Source organism: Chiroxiphia lanceolata, chromosome 18 (genome assembly GCF_009829145.1).
Source record: "Chiroxiphia lanceolata isolate bChiLan1 chromosome 18, bChiLan1.pri, whole genome shotgun sequence".
Taxonomy (NCBI): Eukaryota; Metazoa; Chordata; class Aves; order Passeriformes; family Pipridae; genus Chiroxiphia; species Chiroxiphia lanceolata.
Window position 1 is genome coordinate 9,061,352 of NC_045654.1, and position 19,772 is coordinate 9,081,123.

General features: G+C 44.9%; 1 protein-coding gene across 8 annotated transcripts in view; it reads left to right on the forward strand.

Moving 5' to 3' along the window:
• KDM2B (lysine demethylase 2B) overlaps positions 1-19,772 on the forward strand; it is a 116,782-nt gene that overhangs the window by 75,501 nt on the left and 21,509 nt on the right. For all 8 annotated transcript variants that reach the window (XM_032705535.1, XM_032705531.1, XM_032705534.1 and 5 more), the window contains one exon: positions 1,535-1,621. In XM_032705535.1, the coding sequence (XP_032561426.1) occupies positions 1,535-1,621 (87 nt within the window). The remainder of the gene's footprint in view (positions 1-1,534; positions 1,622-19,772) is intronic.

The window sequence follows — 19,772 nt, forward strand, 5'->3', positions numbered from 1 at the left end:
TTTCAGCCTAACCAGTGCCCAGAGCAGCCTCACTGGTGTAATGTGTCTGAGGGAGCAGTGCTGTGCTGGTGCTGTGCTCTTCATTAGTAACATAGCTCTCGTTTAAGCACAGGCTGGGGAATTGGGCTGAGTGTGACAGGTTGTCTGAGCTCCAGGGAGAAAGCCAGCCCCAGGGACACTCATCCAAATGCAGGCTCTTGGGGACTGGAACATGCCATCATACCCTGGGCTTTAGTTGGATGATTACAGATGAATTCAAGTGCACTTCCTATTAAAACAATTACTGTATTTTAAGCTCTTTTTGTATAGTGTGTGAAATTTCTAATTACTAGAGCTCTGCACTGGGGACTGACAGAGCCTGGTGCCTGTTGTTGGCTAATTAAGCTTTTTTCATATACTTGGGAGCAGCACCACTGAACTTCATTAGGGTTATCTCCTAAATATTCTGTTGAGGCAATTTCCAACCTGCAATTCTTGTTTGTTCCACTGAGCATTTTTTGCTTTTGCCTTTAACCTGTTAGTGCTGATTTGGGCTCCAGTTTTCAGCAGCACAGCAGAATCCTCCTTCCGACTCATTTTTTGTTTTCTTTTCTTCTTTTTTCAGCCACCAGATGAAGAGCTTTGCAGTTAAGTTAGTGAGCACGTAGGGAGTCATGGGAAGTGAGCATGGACTGTTCCCAGCTGCACAACTGAGTACACTTAAACAGAGTGTTTTACCACCTCTGTGTTGAGTTACTGGTCATGGGAGTGATTCACAGTGGGAGCTGTGTCAGCCAGTGCAGCCCACTCACGAGATTTCTAGAACAGTGCAGCAAAGCAAAAGGGTTTGGTGGGGGTGGAAGGGAGGGCAGACCAATCTTTTTTCCCTTAATACTGCACTGTCTGGAGTCAAATCCTTTCCTAGTGAACACTCAGGAACCTGAATGCCTCACCTGATCACATAAAGGGAACTGGATTCCAGCAGCTCTGGCCTGCCCGTCAGTGGGGAAGGAAGGGCTGTGGGAATGAGAGTGCTCTTGGATTGTCACGTGCAAAAGGATGAAAGGTTACAGAGCACACTTGTGTATCTTGGCTTACCTGAATGTTCAGGCATGTGAGGATTGCTCTAAGCTACACACCTGATGCCCTGTGACTGCTGAAATAACAGTGGCAGAGCTTTGGTGATTCTCGGGCCTTTTGTAGACTTGGTCAGGAGAGAAGGTGTCAGTCGTGGGCTTGGTTGGGATTTAGTGAGCTGGAGTTTAAAGAGAGAGGTGATAGTGGTAAGACACTGGTCTTGGACACACCAGTATTAAAGAAGTCTGTAACATCTGAGGTGTTGATGGATGATTTTGCTGCCTGTTTTGCAAGAAGTTTCACATCTTGGATGTTAACGACAGGTGCGAGAGTTTCAGTGTGAGTTGGAAGTTTGGAAGCAAAAGTAACTTGCAGAGATCTTCTCAGTCTGTCATCAGAGTGGAGTGTTGTCCTCTGTGAGGTCTCTGCACTCTCCAGTTGTTTCTCTGGTTAATAAAGGCCTTTTCATTTGCAACAGAATATACTGAAGGAACATGCTGATGATGACCAAAATCTTGCCATTTCGGGTGTCCCTGTGGTCAGCTGGCCCAAGAAGACCCCAAAGGTAATGAGATACAATTACTTACTAATTATTGTTGTGGTCTGGTGTTCATTGATCTATAATCTGACAAAGTGCTATCTATTATCCATTGGCAGTTTCTAGGATTTTTAACAAGAAATGTTATTTTTTAATGGGTTTATGATTGGGTCTTGAAGCAGAACAAGAAAGTGCCTCAGCAGGGAGAAATCATTAGAGTTTCCATTTAAAAAGGATTTGTTTGGGCCTTACTTGTCAGTATAAAACTTTGATCACTGGTCATTTACTAGTTATGGTGAAATCTAAAAATGTGGATGCATTTTGTGTAAAATTAAATGGTGTGTAAATGCTACAAGCCAGTCATTTAGTGAACAGTTTCTTCTGAATGAGAGGATGGTTTTTCCCTTTACACTATGAGACTTCCTGAATTCTCTGTACAATGTGCCACTGTAACTTTGAAGGGTTGTTTTCTGTCCTTATGTCTTAATTTTTCCTCTTATATATTGGAGTAATTATTTTCACTTTGCAAGACAACGGTGAGGTTTGCTTTGTTAATGCTTATAAAGAATTTGAAATAATTAACTAAAGAATAATGTCAAAAGGCTGGATGTTATTTATAACAGTGGTATGTTTACCACACTCCAGTTATTCAGCATGCTGTAAAAGCAGCTTTGCTTATTTAGAAGATGTCTCATCGCTTCTATTTTTGCGTTCATTTTTCACTGAATTAGTTTTATAATCCATTATTTCTCTAGAAATGCTGAAAGGGTCGGTCAGCTTAAATCAGGCTTCAAAGTAAAAATCTGTTGTTGTTTTCATTGCAGATACCTTTCAAATAATTATCAGGGGAAATAATTCGCTCAGTTCTCGCTTTCTGTGCTGGTGCACTTCTCCTGGCTTTGCATCTAAACCACTTGTAGCCACGAGAATTTGCTGTTTTCAGATGGGAAGTAGGAGACCATAAACATGCAACTGCCAGAGGAGAGTGGGGCAGGATGAGCACATCATGTTCCTTCTTGGTTTCTTTTTGGGTTTTAGCTCAGCACATTTCAGATAACTTGTATCTTGTTAAAGACATATTTCCCATTTAGCCTGTAATAAATCCATGGGAACATGCTCTGTGTTTAAAACATTTATTTGTTTAGAAACAACAGTGGAGAACCTTGAGAAACAGGTATGGAATTCTCCACTGTTTGGATGGTGCTGCTGTTCATTCCTCAGTCAGTATATCTAGGCATTGAATAAAGCAAAATTTCTGTGACCAGAGGAAAGGTTATTTTATAATAAAACTAAGAAACAACTGACTTTCTTTTGAGCTTGTGATGGAAGGGAGGATCTTGGTGCTTTGAGGCTTTTATAAGCTTTGGCATTTGCTAATGTTCTTGTTCACTTTATTTTGGAATCCGTGATAAATGCTTCATTTATTCTATTTTATTTCTGTGTACTGGCAACATAACTGCAACTGTAAAAGATTTGTAAAGTTTGTGACTTAAAACTTATCCCTCTTTGCAAAATCCCTCTTGCTGGCTGCAAGGGGTTTTTTAACTTTTCTTTAGCCTTTCTGAAAGCAAAAGCTTCTAGAAGGCATCATTTCCAGTGCTAAGACAATGACAAACAAACACATCAGTTAATAACAAATGAGAGGAAAGCTTCCACAGAAAGTCAAGCTTTAGGTTGAAGTTTGGAAATAAAAAAAAAAAAAAATAGAAGAAATCCTTTCACCATTCTCTTCATATTTGTTTTGCTTGATCTGTGATCAGTTCGTGTTATGTCTTACATTTTAGTTGAGAGGTACACGTGCAGATAGGGCTGGTGTTATCAAAGAGGAATTTGTTGTTGTGCTTCTAATTGGCAAATGTCCTTGTCATCTTCCATGTTGCAGCTATTTCCTTTCCTGGGAACAGAGGCCAAGTGAACAGGCTGGGAAAAGATGTCTTAGAGTTGAGCCTTTGAGTCCCAAATTAAAATCTTTGGGCAAGACAATGTAGGGGAGATTTGTCTAAAAGCAGTGTTAGTAGTTAAGCTTGGTTATTTCTCCTTTGTTCCCTGTAAGCCCTGATAATTAAATTGAAGAAAAACCCATAGGGAGGGGGAAACTCCCTTGAAAAGTGAATTGTAGCTGGTGGAGCAAGTCTCCATGGCCAGAAGATTCCATAAGCACAAGGCAGGGGAGTAAAACCTACCAGTAATTTTGCTTTCTGCAGTCTTTTGTAGTTTATAGCAGAAATGGCAGATACTTCACAGTGCCTTCCCTGAGAACTTGTGTTCAAAGGGAGCAGGAGATCCAACACAGCACAGTACCAGCTCCTGTGGGGCTTCCAGGGAGAGGGCGATTGTCTGATTCCAAGGTAAAGAAAAAGAAGGGAACTGAAATCCAGAAAGAAGAGGCAGTAAAGGGAAAACATGGTTCTTGCTTTCGCCCAAGAGAAGGCTCCAGAAGAGATTTAGAAAGACAAGAGCAGCAGATGGAGAAGGAAGAATAAAGCCAGCATTAAATGCCAAAACATTTCAAAGAAAATGGAAATGACTGTAAAGAAAGGAGGGGAAGAGACTAGAAATGGTGGGAGAGCAGGATTAGGAGAGAGACAAGTACTGAGAAAAGCAGAGGGAGAGAACTCTGACTGAAGCCAAAGATCCCTGGAACAGGGACAGGGAGTGACTATGTGAATAACCCAAGTTGTGGAAGGGTGAGCTTAGTTATGTTGACTTGCTTTTGAAAGAACATGCCTTTGATAGTCTGAATGATTTTTGAAGCAGCAAATAATATTTCCCTTTAAAGCTGAGTTACAGTTTTTGTAATGTGTTGTTCGTGTGATGTGCCAGCAGCAGGCACAGCTCTGCGCTAGAGAACAGCTGCTTGAAGCCTGGGACATGCTGGGGTTTAGGGAAGAAATGTGTCCATTCACCTCAAATCCCACTGCACAGAGGATAAGGTGTAATGGGCAGGACATTTAACTCAGGACAGGGAAGGCCCATCCGTGTGCTGTGGCCCCACTGTGCTGCCTCACTCCTGTGCACCTTTTCCAAAGGCATTTAGGGCTGTGGTTATCCCTGACAAAGGAAATTACTCACTGGGAAAAGAAACAGAAGTAATAATCAGCCATAGTTTAGTGAGGAGATGAAATAGCTGGGTGACATTTGATGATGTTGTGGTTAGTGCACAAAATGGGAGGCCGGGGTCTGCGTCTGCTCCCAGCTCTGCTGCAGCACCTGGTGTCGCAGGAGGTGAATGGCACATTGCTGCTCCCTGAGCTTTTCCAGATGGAGATGAGGCTTCCCATCTGGGGGACTGGGAGGTGAAATTAATGTTTGTAAAGATCTGTGACATCTTCAGTGCAAAGTTTTTCAGTAAAGTGTGTGAACCATTATTATTTTATGGTAATAGAGACATGGTGTGTGATTCATAGGCACCTCTTCAGATCATATTTACTCATCTTTATGGAGCTATTTTGAGTCGTTCGTGCTTCTAATTTATCGATAATTATTTACCATAATAATTACATTCCTTTAGGCACCTTGAAGTTTTTTTCCCCCTTTTCGAAAATCTCTTTCAGAAGAAGCAAGAACCTGCCTTTTTCTTTTAGCTATAGAGTAAGAGAAAACAGTCCAGTGCCAGGGATCTTAGAGTATGTGCAACAGTCCTAATTTAGGCCTGTTCAAGGAATCAGCATTGTGGGACCAAGTGGATATTTGAAACCTGCTTGTCCTGATGGCTGACTGACAGTTTATGTCCCTTCAGACGGGGCAGCAGACTAGACATTCCCAGTGATTCCCAGCTGGCTGCCAGCACGGATGCAGCTGTGGATCCCATTCCTATGCTGGGGGCTGTGCAGCAGTAAATGTCCCCTCTTAGTGCAGGGCCCAGTGTTGTCTGGGGGGGTTACAATCATTAAGGTTGGCAAAGACCTGTGGGATCAAGTCCAGCCTTTGACCGAGTCCTGCCATGTGATGGTGGTCTGCTGTCCGAAAGGAAGGGCTCCATAGGGTATGATGCCTTGAAATACCGGGTTCTTAAGCAACTAAAGAGGAGTAAGAAAACATCCTAACTAAATTCTCCCCCATCCCTGGGACATGAACTTTTGGATGGTGTGAACAGAGGGCAGGGCCTAAACCTGATTTTCCACTGTGGTGACTCATGGCCGATTGATCACTGGTGCGGGAAGCTGGAGACCACCAAGCCCAATCTAGAAGCCCACTCTCAGGAGTTGCCAGCGTTCCAAAGTTCCCATTTTTCTTCCCAGGGATTAGGGATAGCATTTCATTTAAGGAACTCAGAATATGGCCCAAGCAGAAACAGCATTTTTCAACCCATTTCCTATTTCTGGAGGACAACAGTCAACTCCAGCAGCATGTAATTACACTCTGTGGCAGTGCCTTCTGTTTTTATTGTGATAAAGATCTTTAGTTGTCTATGAAGAGCAGCTATAAAGAACTAAAATATGTTTGGACTCTCTTGTTCTGTGAAGAGTTAGAAATGCAGACTGTGAACTGGATTCTCATCTTTCTTACCTGGCACAAACCTAAAGCCACTGCATTTGTAATGATAGTGAGTGTCCAAATATATACAGGTCTGGCTGTGAGCAGGAGATGGAGCTGTAATTTTCAGTAGCTGGTAGAAGGTGCTGTAATATGGGGCTTTTTCTCTGATGCCTGTTCATACCATTTCTCTGTGTAATTTTTACCTCTTGATTTTAAGAGAAGGGACTTGAGTATAATAATGAAATGGTAATATTCTTAGTTAAAGGAGTACTATTAATTAGTAAAGACCACAAACTGAAATTTTAATTGGATTATGCTTTTTTTAAACACACCCTTCCCTGCAATTGGCAACATAAATAACATTTATAGCTCTGTATCAGGGCATGAAAACCAGGCAGAAAAAGTGCTAATCTGGGGGAGAGGGGGAAAAAAAAGACATCCCTCAGGCTGGGTTTTTTGCTGTTGTTTTTTTGAGTTGGGGGGTGGTCATGGGTGGGCACAGCATTGAAAGGGACCTTCTGGGGTGGCAGCATGTGATTCCAGTCATTAGTGAGTTCTGTCCTACAGCAGTTTAGTTTTTACCCCTTTATTTTTACTAGAAATCTTTTTGCAGAATTCTACAGATGCATCCATGGATCTGAAAAATAAGAATAACTCATATGAATAATCTGTGAGGGGCAGAGAAGAGGCTGATTACTGTGGCTGAGGAAAGTCGTGCTCCATCAGCCCACAGTCCCTGTAGCACCAAGTCCTGTTTTGGTGGTGCTCAGTCACAGCAATTTAAAGAGGCGTAGCAACAAAGCAGGAATACAGAGCTCTCCCCTCTGCTTATCTTCCCCGTTAAGCTGGAAGATTGTATCTTCATCTTTTCTGCTCAGTGTCCCCTGGTAGAATTTTTTCCCCTCTGTGAATTTACCTAATAATTTGTGGAACCTGTTGATCTTTTTGATCTCCACAGCATCCTGTGGCAGCGTCCCCCGCGGTTTAATAAAGCTCTGTGTAGATAAGTACTTCCTTATGTTGTTTCAGATGTGTCCTTTAATATCATAAATACACTTCATGCCCTCTGTATCATGCATTTTGAGAAATTTGAATGAGGTCTCTGTTCATCTCCGGGCTGTCAAGGATTTTTTATGTCCCTGTTACAGCATCTCAGTATTTTTTTTTCCCTACTCCCAAGGTGAAAACCACAAGTAAGTTCAATCTTTTCTGGTACACAAACCATATCATTTGTTGGAGTATTTTTCTCACTCTATTCTAGTTCCATTACAGGTAGTTTTGAGGTGAGGGTGAATCTGGGATTCCACAACCACATATGGTATTCAAGATGTGATGTTTAAGAGCAGAGACCAGAAGGACATGCCTGGTTCAGCCTGGCTTGGTGAAGTTGAAGGGGGAGATGATTGTTGTATAAGTACTTCAGGGAGTGTAAACATCAGGGCAGGAAAAGAGTTATTTAAGCTAATGGACAATGTTGGCATGGGAAGAAGGGAATATAAACATGCCATAAATAGGTTTAGCTGGAAATAAGATTTCTGATCATTGTTCAGAGTCTGAACCAAACAGCACACAAGGAAACCAGTAGACAGCTGTGGTGAAAAGGGTGGCAGATTCTTAGAAATAACTTGTATTTTAAATAGTAAAAGGCAGTTGGATTAGCCATCATCTCCAGATATGGAGCCCGCAGATGTCCTTGTGCACTTTCACATGTCTGTTGCCATTTTCCAGCAAGGAACCTGTTTCCCTTTTCATGGTATTTCACATTAAAAATGCTGAGAAGATTTACCAGTTTTTAATAACAGAGCTCCTTTATTATGGCTCCAATTTTATGCAACATTATGCATTAGATCAAACTTAAGAAATAATAACTAAATGGACTAAGAATCAGTGGACGCAATAAATTTGATTGTGTGCAGAAATTAGGGGGGAAAAGCATAGAATGGAGTGTTTGGATTGACTTGAAACCAGTGTGATTTTTCAGAAGTGTTGAGCATCGTTTTACATCAGGTTTTCGGTTTTCCTTCAATTCAGGGGGAGAGCTGCAAGGTGGACAAAGAACATTCCTGAAAACCTTTGAATAAGTACTTCCAGTTTTTACTTGCTTGCTTACTAAGAATTCCTGCCATAGCTATCGCTGGGCCAGCTCCACCCAGAGAAGCAGGAGCAGTGAGGGACTCGTTACAGCAATTAGTGTTTTAACCAGAGCAGTGTCTGAAACAGATCTGAGCACGTAGAAATGGCACAACATCAAACCAGCATCAGCTTCAGGAGCCTGCCCGGGGGCTACCACCAGGAAAGCAACATTCCTTATAGCAGCAGTGGGAAAACTCTGCCAAATTCCCTAGGACAGACCAGTCCTTGGAGATCTACTCAGGGTACTTCCTGTGGGAATACAAATGTATCAGAAAGCAAATATTGACAATTAAAAACTAGCACTTAAGAATTAAAGTAAAAATTGAGTCTATCTAGTGTTGGAAAAAAATCTGGGAAGGATAAAAAAAGATATAGGCAGATAGAGAGCAAAACAATTCTATGTAAATTGTTGTAGGATGTATTTTTCTGGTTGAGGTTCAAATAAGTTTTCCATCAGTCATTCCAAGTGGGGCAGGAGCAGAAAGGGGATTTAAACTGTCACATTTCATTCTTGGCAGGCACCAGCTTAAAGGTGTTTGAAGTGATCTTACACAGCAGAGCCTGAACTCTGCTTGGTGTCAACAACAATTTTAAATGCCAGTAGTCTGTAAGGAGATTTGCATATACAAATATGTGTGTATTGTGAATCCTTTTTGTTGATAAAAAGTCCTGATTATAAAGTTCATAATCGACTACAAATCAGACATTTCTTGGTAGTTATCAGATGCCAATAATTACTTTTCTCCCAGAAAATAACTTAAGTACAAAAGAAAATGAGGATTTAAATCAATTTAAATTTGTTTTTCTCTTTACTGATTGGAATCAGTGATTTAAATAATTTTGAATAATTTGTGTTCTTTTACACTGTAGGATAGTAGATGCCATGTGGTAGGAGAGAGCTGAACTGTATTCAGAAAGATACCCCAGTTCTGGCTCCTGACAAATCTATTAAGAAACAAAAGCACATAGTTGAGGTTTGGGGGATATTTTTTTTTAGGGGACTTCCCACAGTAACTATGTGCCTGTGAAACTAAGGCCTTTCCCTGCTGACTACACTTGGGAGCAGGAAAAAAAACCTGATGCACCAGAACCAAAGACTACTTGGGGCACTGTGCAAAGGAGGGAAAGCTGTTGAAGCTACTGGGAGTTCCTGTCAAGCGTCTGCTTTCCCGGGGCAGTGCTGCCGAGGAAAGCAGCTCCTTGCCTGACCTGTTTATTTTTCTGAGCACTGTTTCAGTCTCTTACAAACATTAGTCCTCCAGACAAATTCATTCTGTGGTAATTCCTGCAGACCTGAGGAGTTTCAGGGTTTTCTGGATGTGTATCATATATAACGTGCCCAGGGGGGCTGGAACTACAGTCTAGAAGGTCCCTTCCAACCCAACCCTTCCTGTGATTCTATGAAAGAGCTTCTGCCTATTGCCTCAGTATTTTTCTAAAAGCTTTGCCTGGTGACTTGACAGATTATTTCTCACCTCAAGAGGCAGTACTTGAAATATTGTGTCCCTTCAGGGAGTAATTATAAATAGCAAGGACTTGAATGAGCACCTTCTTAATCTTCCATCTTTGACTTAATATTTTCACTTCTTATCAGCTCTCAGCCACTTGCTTTGAAATCTGACCAATGCCTTTATGTGATTAATACATCAAACAGGTAAATTAGAGCCATTTTGACTCTGAGTAGAAATCTAAATGGATTGGAAAAAAAAATGAACAGACATCTCTGTTTTCCAACTGTTGTGTTCCGCGTATCACACGAGATTTATGTTTTCTTCCCCATTGTCATTCTTCTTCCATAGGCACGAATATTCAGTAACACAAATTTTTCCCAACTACGCCTTCACTGCCATTTTTCATGGCAGCAGCTTTCTCTTTATTTCGTGACAGCAAAAGTGCTGATGAGAACTACCATAGTCTTAAGACCTTTGTCATAGATAATATGTGTGAAATGAATTGACAGATCTCAAATTTTATCCCCAGGAGCTTGCCTACCTTGGCCAACAAAACCAGACAAAACACTAAGGTTTGAACCTGGATTAAGAATTCCAGCATCCTTGTGTTCTCCCCCACCCCAACATTAAAACCGTCCAAGCTTTGAGTGACGTATCTGAAACTTAATAGTTTAGTTTCTGGATCGAAGCACATTGGCAGAGCAACAGGGAAGGCGTTTGTCATCCCACAGTATGTGCCGTGCAATTATGGACATTAATCCTGCGTGCACTTTTCAGAACAAAATTGAATTGTATGTTCTGTCCCCAAGAAGATGGCTTCCTTTAGTTCCACAGCACACTGAAATTAAACTCTGCTGAGAATATAAATGAGGGCTTGTTTCAACTTCATGACTTTCCTGTAAGCACTGGACCAGACAGAAGAGGGACAGGAGTGCTCTCCTTTTTGAAAACAACAAATAAAATATATGGATAAATTCCAATAAAAGCAAAGCAGCTGTGAGTCTTAGCCTAGTGTGGTTTGGTTGTTGGTCCTGGATGTTTCCCTACAAATCCAAGTCGAGTTTGTAGGTGACAACAGTGAGCCCTCATGAGGCAAACTGCACTTCAGCTTTTCCTTTGCTCACCATCCGTTTGGGTTTGGTCTCTGGATTTTCAGGCTGCTGCCCACACGTTGGACACAACTGACTCTCCCAGAGTTCTGTGCCGTGTGCCAAAGCACTTTGAGCCACTGGCAGCAAAGCAGGTTACGTATTCCGGTTAATCCACTCTCTCAGCCACATCTATTTGCATGTTCCTCCACAGCACGGCAGTCACTGGTCTTATCTTCTTAGGAACCTCCTTTCACTAGTTCTTGCGTTTACTGACAGAACATGGCTCTTGGAGACACAAGCTGTGCTGTGGAAACACTCTGTGCCATCAGGTTCTGTGGGAGAAGGAAGCATGGCAGGATTTCCCTAATTTCCCAGTGGATCGTCCCAGTCATGCCACGGCTCTTCCTGTAGAGAAGAGCCTGTCTTGTATGGTAGATGGAGTCCATGTTTCACCATTCTTCAGTCTTACTACTTTTTTAAGATGACAGGGTGTTGGGGTTTGGAGGGGGTTGTTTGTTTTTAAGGTATATGGGAGATGGAGTGAGTGTGTTACTCACCTGTTTTGGGTGCTGCTCCTCTACTGCCCTGGAATAACCCGTGGTTGTCATCCTTCAGGAGGAGGCTGTACAACCCTTGCTGCCTTTGCTTCTCCTGGATACTGGTTAAGGAAAGCATGAGCTGTAGGCATGGCATGGAGGGAGCAATCAATATTATTTCATCGAGTTGCTTTATTTGATCTACGGTTGATCAATCAGACCATTTATTGATGAGATTGTGATGGATACTCAGTGCATATGATGACAACTCTTATGTCATAGTTCAGATGAAGTAGATAGCAGAAAGTAGTAAGATCATGGATATTTAGGTTGTCAGACTGTCACTGCTAGTGTTGAGAATACAACTGAAATATTGGTTAGAACTCTTGAGAAAAGTGTCATGAAATTTGCCCAGGCCCAACAGTTAAGATCATATTTCATGTGAATGGACATTTACACCAAAACAATGAACCTTAGAAAGCTACTGGGTAACTCTCTTATTCTGATACAGGTCAATAATCGTGATTCATAAACATCTCAGTGGGTTTCCTTTTCAAAAACATAAATGCTGGCCTGCAGAAAGCTGCAGCAGCTCAAATCACAAGATCTTTTTTCAAGGACTTGCAAATAAACCAGTTTGAGGTTGTTTGTCTGATTGTTTCCATGTAAATATTTTTTCTAATACCAGCTAGATATAATATTCCATAAAGGTGCATAAAAAGTTTCAAGGGAAGGATAAATTAAAGGTGTGTTTGTGCCACATAAAAACCTTTATTTCACTTCATAGTGTGAATCATAAACTCCAGTGTGTAATATGAAAACAGATCCTGTTTAGCACTGGAAGCAGCAGCTAAAGTCTTTTGGTACAAGAGATGCTCAGGAGTGAGTGAGTACAGCACAGGGGTTGTAGTCGTCCTCCCCCATCTTGGTTTTACTACTTAAGGATATTTGCATGAGAATAAAATCTGGTTCTTTGGCACTCATCTGCTCCTGCTGTTTATTCTTCGCTTGAGGTTATTGTCTCAGTTTGTGACAACATAATTGGTTTCTGTGGAGAAGATTATGATATTGATGAGACTTATATATGACTTCAGGTGAGGTGCAATCAAAGCAACAGTTCAAAATAGAAGGTACTGTCTGTTTTCATGCAGTTTTCACTACGGCTCATTCAGCAGGGTAATTAAGGATGTTATTTATTACTGAACTGCATCACGCAAAGCTGAAGTATGGACACAGTTCTGCTACTACAGGCAGGACTAGGGGCACTGCTGCTTATTTTGTGTTCAAAGCTGTTGTAAACTCCACCAGGCTGGGTAACTAGATGCTGTTCACACAAGGGTTGCTCACTATTTGTTGTAATTTAGTGTTCTCTAGTGTAGACAAGCTGAAAGAATTGAGCTGGAAAATGCTCTCTTAATAGTTCTCTCTGTGTATTAAATATTCCTTTGAATGGTTAGCTGCTCTTGTACAGGATGAGGTTTTTTGAGAGCAATTATAATCAGAAAAGTTTATTCTATTGTGTTGTTTCCCCCACACTGATTCCCAATTTGCTATTTTATATCATATCCTATCTCATTTTTTTTAAACACCATCTCAGCAAAGTTTACCTAGCGTTTGGAAATCATTCCAGGATATTCTTGGCATGTGTGTGTCTTCCCTCCTAACACAGGCTTTGTAATTAGAGCTCATTTGTCACTTGTGGTGCTGCTGCAAGTGGCAGCCTGGACACACAGGGCTGGCTGTGGGGCGAGGGCTGGGGTGGGATACACTTGGGGACCTGCTGCAGCCCGGAGAGGCCAGTGCAAACATCAGGAGAGCTGGGATGCGTCGCAGATGAGAGGAGTAGGATGATCTCTGTCATGATTTAATTTGCTGTGAATGACATTTCGCTGTGGTGTGACTGCTGGATTGTCCTTGGGGGATGTCACAAGTTATTTTTTTCTCCTGTCTGGATTACGGAGCCAAAAGGCCGGAGGGACAAACAAGTGTGAGCCAGGTTACACATGGAACTGGGCTAGTGGAGACTTGGTCTGCCCACAGGCAGGTGTGGGACCAGGCGTCTTCCTTCCGGATGTCACCTGTTCTCCTGCCGCTGCTGGAGGCCAAGTGTATCACAGCTGTAGTCGTGTCAGCTATCCTTGCTTCGCAGTTAAAAGCTCTCCTTTGTAGGCCTGTCATGAGACATGCATCCCCCCCTTCTTTTCTCCTCCAGAAAACATTGGATTCTGATATTACCTTGTGATTCTGAAAGCCAAGGCCTTAGGCACATGCCTTTCGTGCCTCAGCTTTCGTCTACTCCTGCTCCTGGTTGTGTACGAACACAATGAGGGGAGAGAGAAACCTGAGCAGACGGGCTGAGCACACCCCATCGCCTTCTGGGGAGCCCCATTGTGTGCTGCAAGGAAATGCTTTGCTCCTGGCATGGTGGGTGAGCAGGATGGGGTGAATACCATCACCTACCGCTCATTTGAATTTGACTTGGCAAGAGGACAGGGGTACAAACAAGGAATGGATATTTACTATATTAAAAATAAGGAAGGGGCATAATCACACGATTCACGTGGCTTTATCAGCAGTCGCCTGTAAATACGTTTGAAGTTTGACTATTTTATTACTTAAACTTGAGTGACCCGTCTCAGTGTGGATGTTGGTGTCACAAGGGCTGTGTTGCTGTTTGCTCCCATGCCAGCTCCTGCCTGTTGCTGCCTCTTCTCCTGAACTACCTGGACTGTTTATGCTATGTGGTAATTCAGACCAGGGAACTGAGCTGAAACTAGTTTGGCAAAAATCCTGATGCAAGGACCATTAGATGTGCTTCTTTATGGCTTCTTGGTTGCTCAGCACATGCAAATATTTAATCTCATGTTTAATTCTGTGTTGTGGGCGTAGGAGCCGGAGGCAAAATCCTAACAACTTGAGTGGAATCGGGATTTCCCCTGAAAGCAGGCCCATAAATCCAGTGGGAAATTTAATTCTCCAGCACTCAAATTCAGGCCTGTGACCCTCAGCTGTAGGCTCTGGAGGGCAAAGGCAGTGTCCGTGTTGAGGTGCTGGCCCTGAGACCTTTGGATCCAGAACCGGGTCCCCGACTGACCGATGTGTAACATGTCACGCTGCGGGGAGGGCATTTAATTGTAAAGCCCCAGCAGCGGGTCAGGATGATCGGAGCGGGGCTGGAAATGGTTCCTTGGGAGCAAGCGAAAGAGGGGGTGCCCGCACGGGGAGCAGCGCGAGGCCAGACGCGAGCAGCCACACAAGCCGGGTCGCCTCGTATCCCATCTCATCCCAGCGCCGGTTCTGCCGCTCGCAATCCCGAAGTTTGCTCGGTGCCTTCCTCCTCCCGAGGGATGGAGGCTCCCTGCTCCCGGCCCGGCCCGAGCGGCGGGCGGGGAGCCGCAGGTATCGCGGTGCAGGGTGTGTGTGTGCGTCTGTGTGTGTCTGTGTCTGTGCGCGTCTCCTTTGTCTGAGCAGCCCGAGCAGCGCCGAGCGCCCCGCGGGCGGCCGCGCATCCTCCCCGCCCAGCGCCGCTCGGCACGGCCGCGCCCGGCCCGCCCCGCCGGCCCCGCCACGGCGCGGGGCCCGTTCCCGCGGGGGCGATCGCCGGCCGAGCCCCCGCCCGCGGTGTGCGGGGCTCGGCCGCGGTGCCCCGGCCGCGCCGTGCCCGCTGTCCCCGCAGGCCGGCGGTGTGGAAGCGGCCCGCGATTGGCCGTGCCGGCAGGGCCAGCCCCTTCCTGGCTGCCTGGCATGAATATGCACGGCCCCCCTTCCTCCTCCTCCTCCTCCTCCTCCTGCATGTGTGTGTGTGTGTGCGGGGAGCGGGGCTCCGCCAGCAGCGCCGCTCCAGCCATGTCAGCTCGGCTCCGCCTGGGCCCACCATGAGCCATGGCCATGTCTGCGAGCGCCGACGAGGAGGACTTCGAGTCGGAGCCGGAGCCCGAGCCGGGGCCGGGGCCCGAGCTGGGGCCGGAGCAGGTCCGGGGCGGGCGGCGAAGTTTGCAGCGGGAAGGGAGGGGAGGAGGCCGGGCCGGGCAGCGCCGCGCCGGCCGCGGGGACGGGAACAATGTGGGGTCGGGAGCGGCCCCGGGGCAGCGCCGCCCGCCCGAGGACCGCGCCGGGCGGGGCCGCGGAGCCTCCGCGGGGCCGGCCCGGGGCGCTCGGCCTCGCCCGCCGCGGGCGCCCCGGGCACCGCGAGTTCGGCACCTCCCAGGGCCCCAACGCGCCGGGAGCGGGGGGTTTGTGCCTCTCGGGGGCTGCCCTGTCCTCGGCAGAATTGTGGGGGTTTTTTTCCTTTTTTTCTTCTTTTTGTGTTTGCTTTTTTTTTTTTTTCTATTAAGATTACTCAAATAGCTGAGAGGGCTGCGGGACTTGGGGAGAGAGTCTTGATGCTGAGCCTGGTTACCTTGTCTTGGTTTGATTTATAGCTAAAGCCTCCTTTCCATTCCCAGGGACGAGGGATGTAGAATAAAGAGAAGGATGTGTGCCGAAATGAAAAGAGAACTTTTATTAATACTTGCAGGGTTTATTCTCTGAAGGCTTTTTTTTCCCCCTGTGGGGGAAGAGAATAAACTTTTTGAATTTATGAAGTAATCTGTGAAAAATAATCCAGAACATATGTTCTAGATTGCGTATTTTACTCTCTAAGAACTGCCTAAGCAATTAAAAATGCACCAGGAATAGTATTAAACATGTGTATGCAATTTGAACATAAACTTGATAGTTTTGTTTGTAACTCAAGGTGTTTTGTTCTTTGAAATAGCCTAATATTTTGTTTTTAGAGACAAGTTTCTAGTAGGTCGGGTGTTGAGTCTATCCTCCCAAACCCATCTTGTTTCTAATAACTTTATGTTGTTTGGCTTCAGAATTACACATAGAAAGCAGGGCAGAGAGTTTGTGGGGGGGGTGGTTGTGATGTGTCTTGGGTGCTCCCCTGGGATGGCAGACCTGGTGTGGAAACCTTGGGAGAGGCATTAATGTGCTGCACTGGCCTGATGTAGTGTCAGTCCAAGAACCTAAGCCGAGGTTTGGATGAGTAACTTTATTAAGCCTTTACTTAGTTCTGGAGATTGTGTGAATGTGCAGGCCTGTTCTGCTGCTCAGTTCACTGCTCTGTGCCCAGGCCTGGTCGTTAAAATGTCCCAGCCCCCTTCCTTTTCTAAAATTTTGTCCCATGCCAGGCCTTTTCCATTTGGATCTGTGTGTTGGTGCAATCACTGCACACTTTTTTAAAAGAGCTAATGGTTGGGCGAGCAGATTGGTCTCAGCTGTATTGTACCAGCTGTGAAATTGCTACTTGGAGGTGCTGGTTCTTGCTGGATGAATCTGGAAAGTTGGTCATGTTCTGGGATTCTTCAACTCTTCTAAAACCTGAGGCTTTCATAGCATTTTTTGTGTCTTAAAACTTTGAAACAAAAATTAATGCATGAAATCTTTCTTTCAGAGTTTCTTAGGAGTCTTGATCTGATCCGAAACTATAACACTGACCTATGTACCAAAGACCTGTGGAATGTTTTCCTTTTTGTTCAGAACTGTTCCAGTGGTAAAACACCGCTTGTAGCTCCAGCTGTATTTTCATACAAGCCTGCTTTAACGTCTAGTTACTCTATTTTTCTACACAGGACTTGTCAAATCCGTATTATGTCACTTTTTCTACTGCGACAGTCCCTGGTATATAACAGGTGAAAGCCTTCAGCTCTACAGGTGTAGTTGAACAGCACAGCTTCAGTGCTTGGGGAGAAGCTGCAGTTTTTGTCACTCAGGCTTTCTCCTGACTTTCATTCCTCTTTCCCTCGTTTGCGCCCAAACTAAGAAGGCAAAAGAACTGTTGTTTTTCCCAGTACAGAGCCGACAGGATTTACTGCACTTGTGGTAGTTGCAGGCAGCACTGGGGGCTTGGAAGCATGTGGATGCCAGGGCACGTGTCCTGCCTGGTGCTGGCCCTGCCCCAGCCCACCAAGTTGCTTGTGGCAGGAAGAAATTCGGTTTCTGACTGTGGCACTTGAGTGTGTGTAAACAGAGAAAACTGCTCCTGGCTGGGGCAGGGGGATGTGTCCTGCAGCAGTGGTAAGAAAAGCTGCATTTTCCACAGGGTGCCCCAAGTCTGTGTAACTTACTGGTGTCATTAAGAGCTCCTGCTTTGGATGCAGCTTATCTCCAAAAGCATGTTTTTGCCAGTATATCTTATTTCACCCTCCAGGCCTAACTTCTACCTCCTCACCACTAGAGCAAAATAAACGGGGGCACTGGTGTTGGCACCGATGTGCCAGTTTATCACTCCCTGAACAACGTAGCTGTGTTGGCAGAAAAGCTGCTGGAGCGTCACTTATGCCCAGATGAACTTGGGGAGTATAAACTTTTTTTTTGTGGGGAAATCAGCTTTACTGTTGATTCGGTAGTGGAGCTCTGTGGTCACCTGGCAGGGGTCACTAGGAGCCACATTTCTTTTTGTAGAAGAGGACGAGGAACTTTGTAGGTACGAACTGGAGGAGATGGTGGCAGCGAACATCTGGAGAGGATTAATCCTTATTGGGGATGGCTGGGCTTGGAAAAGTTCCAGCACCTTCCCTTTCCCTCTGATGCTGCCTGCTTAATGAGGGACCTTGGACTTGTCTTGTGGGACATATTCTGATGGAGGGTGATGTGACTGTAAATAGTCACTGCTGGAGGAAAACAGCTCTCCTGGAGTTTGTGTGTGCAAACATTTAGGCAGATAGGCTTTAGTCAGACGTAATAGATCCATGATGTTGGCACGTGCTCTTCAATTAATACAACTTTTAAGGATGTTATTGGCATCAGTGTGTTTTTTTATTTTTTTTTTCTGTCTCAATTGAGCTTCTTCCTTGTCCCCACTGAATTCCTGCAGTTACATCATCCTGTCCTTCCTTCTTCCTCTTAAGTTCTTCCTTTGACAAGGGTTTCTGTTAATTGCTAAAGAGCTGTAAGGGTTTGGAAGCTGTTTAGTAGCAATGCCAAAGAACTGTTGACTTGGTTGTGATTATCAATTCCCAGGCTGCCCAGGAAGTGATGTCCCTGGAAGTGTTCAAAAAACATCTGGTGTGACACTTGGGGACATGGTTTAGGGGTGAACATGGCAGTGCTGAGTTAACAGTTGGACTTGATTATCATAGAGGTCTTTTCCAACATTAATGATTCCGTGCAGTGCCTGGCAGGGTGTGTGTAACAGGCCGTCCCTGCCAGGCAGCCAAGGCCAGTCCCCGTATTTTGAAGTTAATGTAGAGTTAATCACAGGGTGTTTCAGACACCTCTGGTAAAATGACTTTGGTGGCTTTCGGTCCGGTGTGTCAGTGTGTGTCCTTGATCTACACCAGTGCTGGTAATTGTCAATGTGATTGGGTTTCTTATCAGGAAGGCCAAAGTTACATCCCTGGGAGTCTGGGAGAGGGACACGACACTGGGACAGGAGAGGACAGTGCTGTTGCTGCCTTGGGCAGCAAACAGGGAGCCTTGACCTCCAGAACTTCCACCTGTTTGAATGGAAAAATGTCCCTCTGATGCAGTGGGAAGAGACAAGGAAATAAGTGACCAGAAGCCTTTGCTGTGCCACCCTACGGGTGTCTCCAGTGCCCAGTGTCGCCCCATGACCCACCATGTCTAGGGTGGTGTTTTAGTTATGAATCATGGGTTAATGTGTGTGGCTTGTTTTTTTGATTTTTTTTTTTTTCTGTTTTATTTTCCCCTAGGGTTTATTTATCAGATCTTATAAAGATCTGGTAATTAAATTTGGCTACTCTAATTCTGTTAAAACAATTACGTTGGGATGCAGCACCATATAAAGCTCTAGGTGCGGGACTGGCACCCAGCAGGTCCTGGATCCTCACCTTTGGGTGCTCATGTCGTTGTGTAGACTTGGTCAAACTACAGTAAATGAGAATAGTCAGAATTTGTCCACGTGTTACAGAAGGAAATCACCAGTCTTGCAAATGAAAGGGATGTATTTGTGTGGCACAGCACCTTGAGGCGGTGACCACTGTGCACGTAAGATGTCTTGTCTCGGGGAGGTTTACGCAGTGGTTACTGCGTGAGCTGTTCAGATTGTGCTTGGTTAAAGTGAAGTGCTTCAGGGTCTCACTGAGCTGGCCACGTGAGAAGCTCTTCAGAAGGGCCCTGTGCACGTCTCTGTGTTTTTTCTCAGAGATATTGAGTCTGAAATAATGGTTTGGTGCTGCTGGCAACAGTTTAAGCAGGTCACTGAAACTGAGTGGTGGAATAAGACCCGTGCCCAGGTAAAGGCCACTCTCAGAAGAGCCTGTTTCTAGGCTGAAGACTTTGTCAGCCTTGCTTTGAGGACCAGGACCTCCTTCCTCCTGGACTTGGTTTCAAGGTCAGCTGATTTTCCTCTCCAGGGGAGGAGAGTTTGTAGGTAAAGTTGCCTGGTGACATCTCCAACAGAGGCCAGTTGTTGGGACAGCAGCTGGGGAGCATCAGCACCTACTTAATGATGCATTTAACAGCTGATATACCTTTTGGAGTG